General features: G+C 38.4%; 1 protein-coding gene across 1 annotated transcript in view; it reads right to left on the bottom strand.

Moving 5' to 3' along the window:
* Window positions 1–18714, bottom strand: part of LOC121317107 (G patch domain-containing protein 2-like) — a 104333-nt gene that overhangs the window by 8743 nt on the left and 76876 nt on the right. The window contains exons 8-9 of the mRNA XM_041252720.1: window positions 16341–16405; window positions 3951–4039 (exon numbers count right to left, since the gene is read on the bottom strand). Coding sequence (XP_041108654.1) covers window positions 3951–4039; window positions 16341–16405 — 154 coding nt within the window. The remainder of the gene's footprint in view (window positions 1–3950; window positions 4040–16340; window positions 16406–18714) is intronic.

Consider the following 18714-nt stretch of genomic DNA (forward strand, 5'->3'; position numbering starts at 1 on the left):
GCTTTTCTGTTCCTTGGAAATCATCCTTATTTGTAGTGGTCTGGATATTTATATGAAGAGAGGATGAACTCCTCAAAACAGCATCAGCATTAGTATAGATCAGTGACATCATTCCCCAACAAGTCAGGCACCTCTGTGGACTAATGCTGTCCATACATATCTGTTAGCGCTGGAGTACCAGAAACTGCTGCACAGGTTACAGGCTATGGAGGTCCAGTCTGTTTAAGATTTTCAAATTCCCCCATCCACTGGAAGAACTGATCTCTGGTCATAGAAGTTATTGTGAGCTGTGAAGGAGATGACTTTGCGGCGCTGGTTGAAGTCTCCACAACGTCTTCAGCTGGCTTTACAGGCATGTCTCTCTCCTTGCTGCCGTGCCCATATGAAGATTTACTAGTGCACTTCTTAGGGGGAGACATGGCAGAGCTTCTTTGTTCCTTGTAGCCCTCAGGGAGGAAGCAACGCGGAGTCTTTCCCTCTGTCATGGTATCCGACATGTCAATACACATTAGACAGAAATCCCTACTGCAAGACGGCGATAGTGGGGAACCATACAAACAGCGGGCATGGGGAAGACAAACACACTAATAAAAGAAAATAGTGTATGTAAAACATAAAACAAAAATAACTAGCTGAAACCCAGTGAAAGGGGAATAAGGAAAAACAGTTATCTATATTTTAACTGTATCTATATTTTTTCTTCTTACAAAACCAAAAGCGCACAAACGCGAACACCTATACATAGTCTGTACTCAAGCAATGGCAGGAGAAATTTGGCCAACAATGCTCATCTGGAACAGGGTTTTATGGGGGAAGGACACTGACTTTGGAGCCTAAAAATAACTATATTACAATGACCTCTGGGTTAGAGATCTGTTTGTTCTCCTGACCCAAGGCAAATGGAGATCAGGAGTTCTTTCTGTGTGGAGTTCACCAGACAAGTAAGAAAGAATGTTCATAGCATGTTACGGTAATGGTTCTCTAGACATACTGGAAGTTTGACATGCAGGCATAAAAGGTTATGAGCACCCCTAGCTGTGAAGGGGTTAATACCAATGATTACAGGGTTTTATTATGTTATTTATTTATTCCCTCATGCCCTGACTTTTAAAATATTCAAGAATACATTGTTGGCTCCCTGGGTGAGTTTGCGTGATAGGGGTCCTGCTATTATCTGATGTCTGAATGTAGTTTGTATTACAAAATAACTTTTCACTTGCGTACCATGTATAGCATCACGAAAAAAACAAACAAACATTTGTTTATTAACATAACCCTGGTTACCTGAAATAGAAATGTAACGATTATCGTACAGGTATTTACCTCCAAAATACCCCGACACCTGAGTAAGATATATCAAAGCTGCTTGCAGAGCCTGTGATGTAGTCATGGCCCGCCCCCGAGGGCATAATAGTACTGCGCTCACAGATGTCCACATCATTTTTCTTTCAAGCCTGCAGCAATCATAGACGCAGCAACCCTGAAGGTTAATGGTTACATTTTTATTTATTTCAGGGAACCAGGGCTATGATGACAACCTAACGTCCCCTTTCAAGTATGAAATGTAACCATTACCGTATGGGTGTGTGACAGAAATACAATGAGTTCTGGTGATAAATCTTTCTCCCGACCTGTGAGGGCGCTAAAGAACGGGAGAAGTATCTGGAAGGGCTGGCCTGACAGTTCGTTTCCGGGACCGGGAAGTGGGTCAGCCTGGAAAGAAGCGAGACTCTGTTGTAAGACCATATTGACCTGAAAGGTAAACGAGGGGCAGCTGCAAGTAATAAGGCAGCTGAAACCGTTTACCTAGATGTCATGCGGGATTACATATAGGGGCCAGGGTAACGCTGATCTTTTTCTTCGTTTGGGTTAAACGGTGGGAGAGAGAAGGACTGACAGAGGAGCTCTCAGAGTGAATTGAGTTCATGTTCTGTGTTATTGTGTCTGTCCGTGTAATTGTGTTTTTGTGTTCATAATAGACAGTTAAGCACACCTCCGGAGCTGTCGCCAGGGTCAGCACAATCCGGAGCACCCCTGCACACCACACAACCTGTGTCTGCACCGAGCACCTGCACATCTGCACTCACCCAGGTCTGGTGACCGCGTCTTTTGTTTTTGTTCGGGACTGCGCCCTGTTTGTTATCCCCGTGCTTTACACATTGTTGTGTATTGCCGGGGATTTATTATTTGATGGTCACCAGACCTGGAAACGAAAATAAACACAAATTCACTGAAATTTCGTTGTCTGCCTATCACTCCTGCACCGCATCACCGCTACACCTGTTCCCTTTACCAGCCACTTTGCCACAGGGTGACAGTACCAAAGCCTTTGCAAAGGCAAGATTGAAAAATGACTGGAATGCTACAAGGCTAAGCCGAGAGGCTGCCTTTTGCATTACTATACAGACCCTCAGCTAGGGCTAAAATATTGAGGAAGAAACTCACCTCTATGCCTGTGTTGTAAGGGTCGACTAGGAAGCCACCCTTAACACTCTAGTTTCAAAGCCAGGGTTTTGAGGATCCATGACATTCAGTCTGTAGAACATAGTAAAGGTATGGGGAGTTGCCCACACCACTGCATTGCCTTGACAGCACCCTGGAATAAAACCCACAAAGTTGCCATGCCCCTGGTGAAATGAGCAGTGAGTTTTTCTGCTCATAGGCAGTCCTGACTGTGTCTGCTATCCATTTGGACAGCCTCTGCTCAGCTTGACCATGTGACCTCACCCCATAGAAGACAAAAAAAATGTTCGGACTGCCTCCAACTTTTCGTCCTGTCAACGTAGTACGCACAGGGAAGAGCGTATGGAGATGTCACTCCCTGTCAGATTGGAAAAGGAGGTGGATAGAAAGCCTGCAATTCCATAGACTGGCTGACATGAAAGGCAGGATTGTTATAGAGCACAACCTTTGACCTGTCCTCTGTAAAAATTAAGCAGGCTTTTGCAATAGAGAATGCCTGCATCTCACTAACCCGCTTTTCGGAGGTGATAGCAAGCAAGAAAGCCGCTTTAAGTGGTATAAATTTCAGCTCAGCTGAATGCATGGGCTCAAATGGAGGCTTCATGAGTGTATTAAGCTCCACGTTTAACCTCCAGCAAAGAACAATGTCCTTCATAGGCAGCTGAAGCCTGGAGGGAGACCACAAGTCAGACGACTTACGTTGCTGGATCCCTGAGAAGGAGCAACTAAGCCGATAGCTTCATGCGGGGCACAAGGCCGCAGTGGGATGTAACAAGCAACAAGCTATAGTGCACAAATGATGTGTAATTAGTGAAAACTATTACAGCAATTATTGTAATATCACATACATTTTGTGTAAAAACACAATAAATGTGAATTATATAGCAGATAGAGGTAACAAGTACTTTTCTGAACAAGGCTCGTCCGTCAGGTCAGTCTTGAAAGGAAAAATGGCACGGTGATCTGTAAGCGCAGTACTTTCATACCCTCAGGGGCGGGCTATGACTGCATCACAGGCTCTGCGAGCAGCTTTGATATATCTTACTCAGGTCTGGGCCTTTAGGAGGCAAATACCCATATGGCAATGGTTACATTTAGTACTTGAAAGGGAATTAATAATTTGGTCTGGTATATTTGTCAACACTACCACTGGTTATTAAATTAACTGGGCCATTGCTTCCAAATTTTTTTCACTAAACTACCAATCACACTTTTAGTGCAGTATGAATTTAACAAAAAAAAAAAAAAAAAACTTGCTTGAAAAATCCTTTTACTATATGATTTAGAGAAGAACGATAAAGGAATCATACATCAAATTGGAAAACTGTCAAGACCTGATGGGCCATATTAAGAGCATTAATACTGTCAGAACAAAATGTAACCAATCTGTGAATGCCTTCAACCCTGCAATATGCCTAATAGAAAACTCAAAAACTATTTGCATGTCAAATAAGCAAAATCAAAGTAGATTCTGGCTATAAATATACCTGTTGTCATTGGTCCAGCAATAGGTGCAGCCTTGCGTCTCCGCTTGACGTCTCCTGTGCACAGCGATCCTAAGTGAACACTTGTTTGTCTGCAAATTCATTTGCAAAGGGTACTGTTAGTGCACAGAAAACAGCACATAAATACACAGCCTGCACAATCTGAACTTAAATCAAAACACCCACAATGAAGACAGAGCTGCATAATAAAGCTACCAATCTTGTTTATATCAAAACATAATTATGTTTGTTGACAAGTGCTCAGCATCCAAACTCAGCACCATAAATTGTTACGAGAATGAATAACATAAAAGGAATGCTTTTTAATTTTAAAATCTGGCACTCTTTCCGAATCCATAAAAAAAAAAAAAAAAATCATCAAGGCTGTCACTTCTGACAGGAAAATGGTTAAGATTAATTATCTAAAGAGTCCACAATACAGTCACTGATATATCAATAGGTTACTAATGCTTCACTGTCAGCAGTGCCTTCACTGTAGGGCAAACATGGGCCGTTCCATTTTTTGTAAAATATTCAGATTCTGTTTAAAACTAGGGCAGCTACTGGAGAAACATTATTACAGTTGTAAAAAGACACAAACAAAATCAGACAAACAACACTTTTGTTGGGAAATGTTAATCTCAACCTACATTAAGATAATATAACCCTTTATTGTTTTTAAAATGCAACAACAGAAAAAGAAAAGAGAACACAAGGAGGTGTCTGATTCTAAGGTAGAGGATTTTACAGGACAGTCCACTGTCTCAGTCCTTGTCAGCAAACATCATCTGTCCACAAGACACTACTGTACTACAAGACAAAATTCATATGTTAAAGAAGCATAATGTTGTGAACACGCATTTCAAATATACACATACTGGGGACGGACTCCACTTGATAAATAATAATAATGGTCAGACAAAATGTTAAATCTGTGAATGTGTCATTTGGACTGCCGGAAGAGGCTGGGTTATAACTCTCAAATTTAGAAGGACCCAGACTCATTCAATGCACCCTTAACCTTCTGTCACCATGCTTTTTGGATGCCGAACCAATCTACCCTCATGTTCCATTAAGTCTGATCTTGAGCTTAGTTTCTAATCCTGATTTATTTCATGAAATCCTGTTATCCTGCTGGGTACAGTATCTTGCCATATTACCTGTGAAATGGCACCTGCCTATCGGTATATGAAGAGAAAACAGAATTGAAAATTGGATTAAAAAAAAATGCCATAATGTCAGCCAAATGAACCTGGAAACCTTGGGTGCAGCACTAGCAGCAAGTTTCACTTGAGTAATTTTACAAAAAATTGATTCTCTGTTATGTAGCATTGAGATATGTAGACTATTGATCAGCAAGATTAAGGTATTCGGGTCCACTACCCCCCCATAGTATGAAGTAAGGGCTACTTTGTTATTGATGTCACCCTCCATGTAGAACACAGCAGTTACTTTTTAATTTAACATCAATGACAGTCTGACATGCACCCTTGTACCATCAGCATAAATGAACCATTCGTCTTTGCAAAGAGCAACACTGATCAGCAACCAAGGTGAGAGCAAGATACATTTTTTTTTTTTACATAAAAGAACCCTCAACATCACATGCTTTAAAAATACAGCCAGAGCTTGTAAATTTGTGTATTTTTAAAAAGTCAGCTTTATATCAAACAAGAGGAGCAATACCAGTAGGCTTTTCTGCAGGGGATGTGGGGTACAAACTACATAAAACTAGACTGCATCTAAACAGGAACAGGCAGTGTTTAATTGTCACCAAAGAAATATTGCTGCTACTTTATCTTTTTAAGTGTTTAATTGGAACTCCATCCACAGATCGGATGGGTCACTTCAATAAAAATGACAGCTGGCATGATTTGAGATCTGTACAAGCCTGTATACAGTCCTCAGGGTCAAAGCAACTTTGTGGCTTTCTTAAAGAGTATCCTGTGGTACTAATCCTATAGCTATTTGGAAATTGTCCCCACACCCTAAGACGCATCCTTTCACTTGAATAGGAGGTCATGGCCATCTACTACTGATCAAGGGGTGTGTAACCCTCATCTAATGCTATGCTGCTACTTTCTCCATTCAAAATACGTACTGTTTCTAGCAGATGTTCCATATCTGTTCAGAAAAGTGAAGCCTCCCACATATCGCAACATACTTCTCACTCACCCGCAACATATTTTCACAGTGGAGTCTTTTGCAACGTGATCATTGCTAAACTGCCATTTTTAATTGAAGCAAGCTGGAATGGAATCCCTGTGTTGTCTTTAATTGTGGGAAAACCAGTGGCCCTCTGACCTTGAAAAAACATGTCAAAGTCACTTGTGTGAACTTGTTCAAGGTACAAATGAAGCCCCTTTCACACTGGCACACCTACCTGGGTCACAATCCCATGTAGTCTGAAACCACGTACCTGGTTCCCAGATCCCAGCTACAAACCTCAGGATGTTGTTCGACGCGCTTTGACCTGGGTTGAGCGACACAAAATGCATGACGGCCATTCATAAGCCGACAAAATAAATAGCCATGCCTGTGTGAAGGAACATTTCTGTTTATTTTATTTAGCCATATTTGTGTTGCTTGAGACATACCATGAGCCAGATTGCAGCAGGGATGAAGAAACATTTGCTCTAAATCAACATTTGGGCTGACGGTTCAATCCACAGAAGCTTGGATGGAAGCGTCCGTAACAAACTGCTTCTGGGGCATTCATACGTGCACTGTGTACATTGCATCTGTAACCCAGGTCAACTTTATCAAAAGCAGTGGGAAATGGCGTAGCCAACCCGGGTCCTGTCCCGAGTAGGTTCCGATTCGGGTAGAGCATGGCAGTGTGAAATGGGCTTTAGATGTCCTACAAACAACGTTTTCTTAACCACTAGAAGTTCAGACTTGATGACTGAGCTGAGGGGTAAAGAAAAACACAGCATGTGTTGATATTCTAAACAAACATGGATGTACCACATTATGAAACCATGTCCATCTCCAACAAACAGTCACGGTTAGCAGCGACCCTTGATAACTCTTCCAATGATTAGGAGAAAGGGACAAATAGATTAAATTATTAGATATTTTAATTGTTTTTATTGCATTGCAAGCCAATGCATTTCTGTAAGAAGCATGCATTTCTATCATGCAAACTGGTTTTCTAGCTTGTTTTTTCTGACATTACACCAACTGCTTCCTCGCCCCCATTACTGTAGCTCTGTGTTCCTCTTTGAGCTCCAGGAGCCAAAGGGTAGGAGAGATTAGCACTCAGCATTAAGCAGTCTTGTGTATTGTGTATTTGATAAACAAATAAAAATTGCTACAGTATGTGCTTTTTCTGTCGAGGCAAAGAAAACCAAAAAAATTACAAAATAAAACATTTATTTAGACACCCACTCAGATAATATATTCTTTCTCTAGATTCCTAAAAAGTACAGGCAAGTCTGACCCCTAATTAGCCCTTCGGTCAGCAATATGTTTCTTTCAATTTACGCAAAGCAGCAAAGAATTACCAGTGGCAGCAATACTGTTTTTTTTTCCAAACCTTTCAGTTTATTGTGGTCTTGCTACAAGCCATCATTTGTAAATAGTCTGGAGACGTCTCACTCGAAAGACCTGGTAATTTGTATTAAAAAAAAAAAAAACAAAACAAAAAAAAAACAACTTGCTAAGACTGCACTGCCTGAAAACTTGGCTTTTGATGTAGTGGTGACAGGGACTGGAGCGATAATGTCAACTGGGATAATGCTGAAAGAAAGACAACAGGTACTTGTTCTCTCGTCATACAGGTTTACATATAGAGGCCTGTCAGCATATCAGGCCTACTCAGAGCCACCCTCTGGTTATAAGCTGTTCCCAAGCAGCCTTAGATGAGCTGGGGAGACAAACAGATGTGACTATGGTTCCTGGCGTTTGGCAAGAACACTCATCGTCAAGAAGAAACATATAAGCCTGGACAAGGCATCAGCTGTACAACAGCACAACAGGCCTGCAAGTGTCAAAATAGCAGAAGCTGCAATGGATAGAGGAAAAATCTATGAAAGCCAGACTGGTGTGATCATGCACTAGCTGGACAAAATCTCCTGCTGTCAGAACCTATTAAAACCTAACAGGGCAACTGGAAATGCGCAACAAGAAAACCAAGTGAAACTAAGAGAGTACAGAATTGCCATAAATACACACTTAGTTTAGGTTATATTTGTTATGGTTAGAGATGAGGTTTAGATGATCAACAAATGACTTTCAGACTTACCTGATGTGAGGTTTGGAAATCACTGACTAATTATGACTTGAACATTCCTCCAATATAAATATCGAGAGGGCATTTATTAAAATATTTAGGTAGAAGTGACTCTTGGCTCCATATTTGTTTTTAAAAGTAAAAAAAAAATTACACCAAAAAAATAATTACATATATACAGCTCTGGAAAAAATTAAGAGACCACTGCAAATTTTTCTTAAATCAGCATCTCTACATGTATGGCAGCCATTCCATTCCAGTGTTTGTTGAATTCCAACACAGGCACATCTCATTCTACTGAATGAGGTACTGATTAGGGGATCACCTGAACCAAATCTTATTTAACAAGGAAAAGTATAAAAACCACTCATTTGGTCATCACTATCTTGCAATAGGGCCAGCTGGATGGCAAAACAGTGCTAGTAGTACCTCAAAAGTAATTGGAATCAAAAAATAACTATTGACCATGCCCAAAGAGTTGAAAAGAAGGGTTCAATTCTGGCTTTACTGGCAGAGGGATACAGTGAGCATCGGGTTGCTTCCATCCTTAAAATTTCAAAGACGGCGGTTCATAAGAACAAGGTCAAGCAGCACACATTGGGGACAACAAAGCTACAGACCGGCAGAGGGCGAAAATGGACTCTCAACTGACCAGGATGACCGCCAACTCATTCGAATGTCACTCAGCAACCGTAGGATGACATCAAGTGACCTACAAAAAGAATGGCAAACGGCAGCTGGGGTGAAGTGCATGGCGAGGACGGTTAGAAACAGGCTCCTAGGGGCAGGGCTGAAGTCGAGCAAAGCTAGAAAAAAGCCCTTCATCAAAGAGAAGCAAAGAAGAGCCAGACTGAGGTTTGCAAAAGACCATAAGGATTGGACCGTAGAGGATTGGAGTAAGGTCATCTTCTCTGATGAGTCCAATTTTCAGCTTTGCCCAACACCTGGTCGTCTAATGGTTAGACGGAGACCTGGAGAGGCCTACAAGCCACAGTGTCTCGCACCCAATGTGAAATGTGGTGGAGGATCGGTGATGATCTGGGGGTGCTTCAGCAAGGCTGGAATCGGGCAGATTTGTCTTTGTGAAGGACGCATGAATCAAGCCAAGTACAAGGTTGTCCTGGAAGAAAACTTGCTTCCTTCTGCTCTGACAATGTTCCCCAACTATGAGGATTGGTTTTTCCAGCAGGACAATGCTCCATGCCACACAGCCAGGTCAATCAAGGTGTGGATGGAGGACCACCAGATCAAGACCCTGTCATGGCCAGCCCAATCTCCAGACCTGAACCCCACTGAAAACCTCTGGAATGTGATCAAGAGGAAGATGGATGGTCACAAGCCATCAAACAAAGCCGAGCTGCTTGAATTTTTGCGCCAGGAGTGGCATAAAGTCACCCAACATCAATGTGAAAGACTGGTGGAGAGCATGCCAAGACGCATGAAAGCTGTGATTGAAAATCAGGGTTATTCCACCAAATATTGATTTCTGAACTCTTCCTAAGTTAAAACATTAGTATTGTGTTGTTTAAAAATGAATATGAACTTATTTTCTTTGCATTATTCGAGGTCTGACAACACTGCATCTTTTTTTGTTATTTTGACCAGTTGTCATTTTCTGCAAATAAATGCTCTAAATGACAATATTTTTATTTGGAATTTGGGAGAAATGTTGTCAGTAGTTTATAGAATAAAACAAAAATGTTCATTTTACCCAAACACATACCTATAAATAGTAAAACCAAAGAAACTGATAATTTTGCAGTGGTCTCTTAATTTTTTCCAGAGCTCTGTGTGTGTATGTGTATGTGTATATATATATATATATATATATATATATATATATATATATATATATATATATATATATATATATATATAATTGCACACACACAGAGCATGTCCCACAATTCCCTATACTAGTGATTCATGTAATATTATTTCTACAGTAAATAAAGTACTGGTGTTGTTCAAACTGTAAACAACTTCAGTCTAACTTATGTTTCTGTCTCTCCCTTAAGATATCTGAACTGAAGAAAAGCTGTTCTGGCACTTTATAACACAGACATCTTATTCAGCATTAGTTTTATAACTAAATAAATACGTGGTCATCTTTCCTAATCTATTTACTTTAAGCTGCAAGTGGAGCTGCAGCTTTCTCCCAAGAGATGAGATGTTTCAGCCCCGCTCTGGCAGCCGAACTTGGGACGAGCCAATTCCCTCTAACCATCTGCTCCCCTTCTCGCACTTGGTTTGCTTGTCTGTTGTTAACTCCTGAACGTTGTTTAGCCAGGCTATTTATTGTTTAAAAACTGCTAATTAAAATGATCCATGAGTGGGAATGTTACCTTTTTTCTGTAAAAAAATATAGCATTGATTACATGGTGCTTTATGCATGGTTAATTCACAGAAAGTGACATTTTTGCTTTAATATATATGCATTATAGAGGGAGTTATTTTCTTTTGTATTTTAGTCAGATGTGTGTTATGAGTCCTGCAGCACCCCCCCCCCCCCCCCACCTATAACACACTTCGGTTACAACGCTCATACTGTGTGTGTGTCCCAAGACCCGCTTTATAACGAGGGAGAACTGTATGTGTGCACACAGTGGTTTGCAGAAGTATTCACCCCCCTGAAAATTTTTACGTTTTGTTGGCATCTGAGGGTACTCCACAACACTTTCAAATTAGACTTTACATGTAGAATCTACACAAAGTTAAAGTGATAAAGTTAAAAAAAAAAAGCATATTGAATATAAATAAGATTTACAGAGAAAAAACAATCTCAGTTGCATAAGTATTCAACCCCTTTGCTACTGCTGCCCTAAATCGGCACAGGTGCAAATTATTTGTTTGAAAGGTCACAAAATTAGTGAAATGATTTCAGCCTGTGTGTATTCAAAGTGGTTTAACTTGTAGATAATTTCCCTCAGGTATATAAAGACTTTCAAGCTGCAACTCACATAGTGATCCAACAAAGCAATCATGAAGAACAAGAAGCTTTTGAAACAAGTCAGGGATAAAGTGGTAGAGAGGCACAGGAGAAGGATACAAAAAAAATTCAAAAGGTGCTGATTATCCATCTCAGCACAGTGAAGTCCATGATTAAGAAGTGGAAGATGCATCATACCACCCAGACACTACCCAGATCAGGTCGCCCTCCCAAAGTGAGCAGCTGGGCAAGCAGGAAACTGGGTCAGGATGTCACTCTGAAGCCAACAATGACCTTGAGAGATCTGCAAAGTTGTGTCTGAGATGGGAGTCAGTGTTCAAACATCACCAATAAGCCAGTCCCTACAGAAAGCTGGTACAATTACCTTACCATTGGCCTCCACTGTGAACCATTAAAGTTACTGTCATGTTTTCTGGATAAAAACCCCCACTGTTGAAGAATCATTGGTAAGGCTGTGAATCTGAAGGAAAATGAAGACCAAAGAGCATTCTACAGAAGTTAGAGATAAAGTAATACAAATGCATAGATTACGGAAAGGGTACAAAATAATATCCAAGTGTTTGGATATCCCAGTGAGCACAGTTGGATCAATAATCAGGAATTGGAAGTTGCATCACACCACCCAGGCACTGCCAAGAAAAGGCTGTCCCTCAAAACTCTGCGCTCAAACAAGGAGACTTGTGAGAGAACCCACAGAGAGGCCAACAATCACTTTGAAGGAGCTACATATTTCAGTGGCTGGGAGTGGAGTAATGGTGCACCAGTCAACCATATCAAGAGCTCTGCATAACACTGGCCTGTATGGGAGGGTGGCAAGAAAGAAGCCATTACTCAAAAAGTACCATCTGAAAGCACGTCTGGAGTTTGCCAGAAAGCATAAGAGTCACCCAGCTGCGATGTGGGAAAAGGTTTTGTGGTCAGATGTGACCAAGATAGAGATTTTTGGCCAACACTCAAAGCGCTATGTGTGGCGCAAACCTAACACTGCCCATGCCTCAAGACATACCATCCCTACAGTGAAATATGGTGGTGGCAGCATCATGCTGTGGGGATGCTTCTCATCAGCAGGGACTGGGCATCTTGTTACAATTGAAGGAAGAATGGATGGAGCAAAATACAGGAAAATACTGCAAGAGAATCTGCTTTAGTCCGCTAAAAAACTGAAGCTTGGGAGGAAATTCACCTTTCAGCAGGACAATGATCCCAAGCACAAGGCCAAAAGCAACACTGGAGTGGCTCAAGAACAAAAAGGTGAATGTCCTACAGTGGCCCAGTCAAAGTCCTGATCTCAGTCCCATTGAGAATCTGTGGCACTATTTGAAAATTGCTGTCCACAAGCGTCGTCCAACCAACCTGAACAACCTGGAGCAAATCTAACAAGAAGAATGGGCCAAAATCACAGCGACATTGTGTGCAAAGCTGGTACATACTTACCCCAAAAGACTTAAAGCTGTTATTGCAGCGAAAGGTGGCTCTACCAAATATTAATGTGTGGGGGCTGAATAGTTATGCAAGCAAGATATTTCAGTTTTTTATTTTTCTCAAAAATATTTCCCAACATAAAACCAGTGTCACCTTACAATAACTGATTCTGAGATTCAGTGTTTAAAAATAAAATATCAAAACGGAACGAAATTTCAATGTACCATTTGTAATTCGGTAATATGAGAGAATTGGTCAGGGGTCTGAATACTTCTGCAAGCCACTGTATATATAAAATATGTCATCACATTCATAGTTACTTTTTCAAAGAGCATTTGATTTAATTTCTGTTAGAGAGCTGTAATTGCATATAAATAAATACATAAATAAATAAATAGATAATATGTATGTGATGGGTAATATATTATAATGTGATGACAGTTAACTACTCAGGGTAACTTGTCTTCAAACCCAATGTCCACACCACGTCGGTGCGAAATATTGCACCCCTTACAGAATACATTTTTCCTTTTTGTTTTGTATTTTTGCTACTTACTAGTTACATACAGTGCTACACTTAATAAAACATTGAATACACCTAGTTTTTATACACTTATTGCCAATTTTTTAATACTATTAAAAAGTGTTAACACACCTACAGCAAAAGTACATATGTGGGAAAAGTTTGCAAAGAGGAAAATGTACAACATGTGCTTGTTTCTTCTAGTTTTAAAATGTTAAACTCAAGGGTTTTTTCCATCGTCATCTCTTACATCGCATGCCGTGCACATGTTAAAGGCACACTGCTGCGCTGGAGGGGTGCACTATGTCACGGGATGCACTTTTGCATGCTACACTGGGTTGGTGAAGACAAAGGGCTATAACCCAGTATGTCATTCACAAGGTTGAATAAGGAATAATTGATAGATTCGCCCCACTTCTATTCTGTTTTTTTTCTTTACAGTGTTATGCTTTTAAAACTTTACATTGATGACGAACTTGATCCACAGTTCACTCAAATCCACTTCATGGTTTTTTTTTTTTACGCCATCCTTTTAAACACTTCTGCTCTGTTTCTTGCCATCAAGCGGTTTTCCAACTTTAAAATCCTTAATAAAAGTGATGTCTCCTGCGTTTTCTCACACGTGCCGTCATGTTTACTGATGGGAGTATTTGTTATTGCGTGTGTCTATTGTGGGTAAAGCTTCATAGTCGGAATATGCGGTTTACATGGCTTTATATTCCAGTAGTATTCTGCATTCTAGTGGGATATGCTGCCTTCAATATTCAGAATATGCAGAGGTGAGTATTTCTCTTCATATTACAAACATGCTGTTTACAGGGAAGAATATATTTTTGAACTATTCAGTATTTCAAATACTAGTGGAATATTGTAAACGTAATGTAGACACACTGAATGAATGGCAGATAGCACACACATACGTTCTATACATATCCATCCTTATGTGTTATATGCAGTGTTGTATTTTGTTTATCTTAACTGATGATGGCTGTCTGTGGATGCTTGTATTGCCTTGCCCCTTCCACTGTTTGTAAAGGGGTGGGAGGGAATGCAGAGGTAGGGTTTATATATAAATCAAATAAACTAGATAGAAATATATGTATGTGCGTTTGGAACATACAATTTAAATGGCCTCTGATGACTGCTATTGAACACCACTAGTGTCCAGCTATTCAACACATTTGGTTATGTGTTTCTTACAGTAAGAGAGTTGATCATGTTGTTCAAGTATGGGCATCTGTAGTAAAGCAGATATAAAATACCAAACAGAACTACACAACAAAAGCAATGTCACCCCCCCCCCCCCCCCACCCCCCCCCAAAAAAAACAAAACAAAAACAAAACACTGTTAGAGGGTTACATTAATCTTCATTACAAGGTCAATGGCATACTTTGTGACCCTTGAAATTCTTGTTATTTTGGTTATTCGCCAATATATATTTAAAGTGTACTAAACTCTAGTGTTCTTTTATTTATTTTGGAAATAAACCAAATATTCTTCTTACATTTTGTGACACAGAAATATTAACTAGTACCGTGTTATGGACAGAACAACAATACATCATTTTAAATTGTTAGTGCAAAAGACAGATACAAACTTGCTGTCTTACTGTAGGCTGAATTCCTTGACTGATGACAACTGCATGTATTAAAAAAAAAAAAAATAATAATAATTCAAGCAGTGAAAAACTAAGGAGCTAAATTAACTGGGATCTTTCCCAAAAATTGAAGCGTAATATACTTTGGCAGTAGTATTTCACATTCAAAATTCAATTGCTTCTGAAGGATATTTTAAGGTGGAGCATCCATTGTCAATGGCCGCTAGTCATCCTTACCAATGGGAGCTGCTGTACACAGTTCTATTTTTAATTCAATCAGCATGAGTGTTCTTCCCACAGCAGAAAATAGCAATATTTAATTGGAGTGTATAAAGAACAAGAGCTCCAAGGCTCAAAACTGTGAGATATACTATCACAATACCCCCTATTTTTCCCTGTATACTTGCTTTAAATGCATTAACAGTTTCCCCATCTAAGACAGTACAGTGACTCGGTGCTAACTGTGTTACTGGTAGACTCAGCATTAAAAGCAATGTTTTTTTTTTGTTTTTTTTATGCAAACAGGGATGCTTCGCTGAATAGCACCTGACACTATGGGAAAAGGGAAGCTGATAGAAACCATGTACATATTTGTCTCGTTTGAAGATCAAATAAAGAGAGGCTGTAATTCCATTTGTCACATTTGTGTAGTAAAACACAGTGATTTGTATCAGCAGATGAACACAGAGGAGAACCATTCTGATGTAAATGAGAATTTTCTCATAGGCTGATGGTGCAATTGCAAAAAAATAAATGCAAAAAAAATCCCCGCACAAAATACACACTGCTGTATAATTAAAAAATAAATAAATAAATAAATAAATAAAAAGACAGAGTGAAAACATACTGTTGCTGGTCTTGTACAGACAGTTTTTTTTTTTTTTTTTTTTTTTTTTAACTTAGTCAGATAATTGTTTATTGCCAAGCATGCATTTGTTTTTCAGTAATTACAACAGATTACTGCATTCCTAATGGGTGCCTATAAATAACTAGAATAGTGTATTCTGGAATACGCAGCCTGTACCTTCCACAAACATTTAGACTTTGCCTTTCGAAAGATGGTGGGCATGATCCAATTAATTTTTCTGAAAAATCAATAGAAATCAAATGCGTATCTAACTGTGTAATTTTACAAAATTGTATCCACACCTGATCATCGATTTTGCTACTCCTTTGAAAATGACAAAATCAGAGAATGGGCCTGCCTATTTTTGATGGCTGCCATTGTCATTTTCCTGACCATTAATATGTTCCCACTATCCTGGTACATCAACTGATTTACCTATGTGACACTATGAAAGATGGATGGATGGCTGCATACGAAAAACAGTATAACAGTGGAACTGTTGCATTACTACAACACTCAATTACGCATTGCTAGCCACTTACGGTACCTAACCAATTCCTTGGTTGACCTGAAGATTTCTGCATTTAAAACAGGCTGATCTACTCTAGCTGAACCACAAAGAGCTATTCTCATACCCAAAATCTGAAACTGCCCATGGTTTGGTCTTCATTTGTTAGCTGTATGTGGAAAAAATACACTCATTTTTCAAACTTAAAATATTCATATATCTGCTGTAACAGGAAACAGGATGAGAGACAAATAAAAGAACAGAAATATTTGGTTGCAGTAAAATTATAAAGCAAAACAGAGAATATTTACCTGCTGGCAGTTTTTAATGAGCAGCTCTTCCTATGACCTTTGTCAGCCCGAGCATCCCGCAGAAGCTACAGAAAAACAAAATTGTCACAGTGTGATGGATAAAGGGTAGATATTGAGGGTTTCGCATCTTTAAACATTGCTACAATGACTTCAGAAGAGGCTTTTTTGTTGATAAAGTGAAGAAATGTGTACAGCACGTATATTGTGTTAATAATGATTATAATTTAAAATTGTTACATTTTAATATTTTATATATATATATATATATATATATATATATATATATATATATATATATATATATAATATATATATATATATATACACACACATAATGATCACTTTACAAATGGTGACAAAACCAATAATGGGCAGTAAAGGCAGGGGAAGAAGGATGAAAGCGAGATTTTGAATTTAATGTCCAGCTAAAGTACAACACCATGACTGATATAGCCAATTTGTTTCAATGTGACATGGAACAGTTAACTAGCAATATGCCCCTTACTTTTGTATTATCCATGGCATGAAGAATAGATCTTTGCAAAGTTCAGGTGAGTGGTTCCCAAGTGAAACCTTCAAAAGCTTAGCCAATCAGCTGTCAGCAGTGTGAACGTCATATGAATACAGTAGAATTTTAAAGTTGGAAATGGAGGAATTTCATAAGTCTAAAATGTCTAACTGAATTTTCAATAATTTAATGTACATCTAGTATATTAATAAAATGTGTACACAATTTAACCTTAGGAATAATACCAAAAATGTAAAACTTAACAGGAGAGCTGGTAAAATCTCTAAAATGTTCCCGGTAAGTTTGTGTGTTTCTTGTAACCTTGAGTATCTGCTTGCTGTATTGTAAAATGGTGACAGTTACTTAAGCAATGCTGATAAATCCACAATTTTGAAAACTTATCTGGCAAAAAAGAAAGTAGCATACGAATTAAACTTTGTTACAAGTTGCGGCGAACATCCACAGAAAAGGAAGCAAAAACATTCCATATTTTGGTGCATTTACACCTTTATCCTATTAACCCTAAATCTCTTTCCAGAAAATCAATTTACGTTCTTATTAAATCTTACCTATACTGCAATCCACACATCATCATGTTAGAAATTAAACATCTCAATCTAAAACAGCAGTCTGACATATTTCTAGAACCTTAAGGAACATTCACAGCATTTTCACCTTTATACTAATACCCTATCGTACCTAAATATCGTTCCAGAAAATCAATGTTCTTTTTTATTGTTATCTTCTGCAGCTGTACATACACTCCTTCCTCGGAAGATAATATCAGAAGACACATTAACCCTTTGGATTCTAATTTATTTGTCATTGGAATTAAGAAACTGTCAAAATTTACAAATGTAATGTTTATTAATTTTTGTGTTGTTATCATTTCTAAAATGGTTTATCCAAGAGCTGACACACTGGCATTTAAAGCTTCAGTTTTATAGTAAAATCAAAAAAAAAAAAATAGTATTTGCTTTAATGTTCTAAGTATTATGAAATAGTAAAGCAGTTATTACGACTCGGTCAATCCAGTAACAAGAGGGCAGGCTGTTCATTTTTACATCTAGAGTGAATTAAAATATTGAACAAGTTCCTGTTCTGTCATGCATACAACTGAGTGATCTACAAATATGTTAATCAAAAGACCAAAACATTTCTACAGTACATTTACGCTAGACTTGGTGGCTTAATGTCTGATTCAAGAATATTTGTATTATCATTTATCAATAACTGGATAATACAAAAAAACAAACACACACAAAAAAGCTATTTTAAACATATTCAATAAACTCTTTTCATATTAGATTGGGTATTACTCACCAAAGTGGTTTTTAAAAACACACCAAAAAGTATTTTTAAATACAAATATAAAATAGTATACATTGCTTTTAGCAGCATACAGTCACAGACTAAAGTATGGCACCCTATACTTAATACAAGATAAGAAAACATGTTAAATACAAGCATTTAATGGACATTCACCACTAATTAATATGAAAATGACAAAAGTACACAATTTCTTAAAGATTAATAAACAATCTACAGTGTGTGTGTGTGTGTGTATTTATATATATATATATATATATATATATATATATATATATATATATATATATATATATATGTGTGTGTGTGTGTGTGTGTGTGTGTGTGTGTGTGTGTATATATATATATATATACAGTACTGTGCAAAAGTTTTAGGCAGGTGTGAAAAAATGCTGTAAAGTTAGAATGCTTTCTAAAATAGACATGTTAATAGTTTTTATTTATCAATTAACTAAATGCAAAGTGAGTGAACAGAAGAAAAATCTACATCAAATCAATATTTGGTATGACCACCCTTTGCCTTCAAAACAGCATCAA

This window comes from Polyodon spathula, chromosome 6 (assembly GCF_017654505.1).
Source record: "Polyodon spathula isolate WHYD16114869_AA chromosome 6, ASM1765450v1, whole genome shotgun sequence".
Lineage (NCBI taxonomy): Eukaryota > Metazoa > Chordata > Actinopteri > Acipenseriformes > Polyodontidae > Polyodon > Polyodon spathula.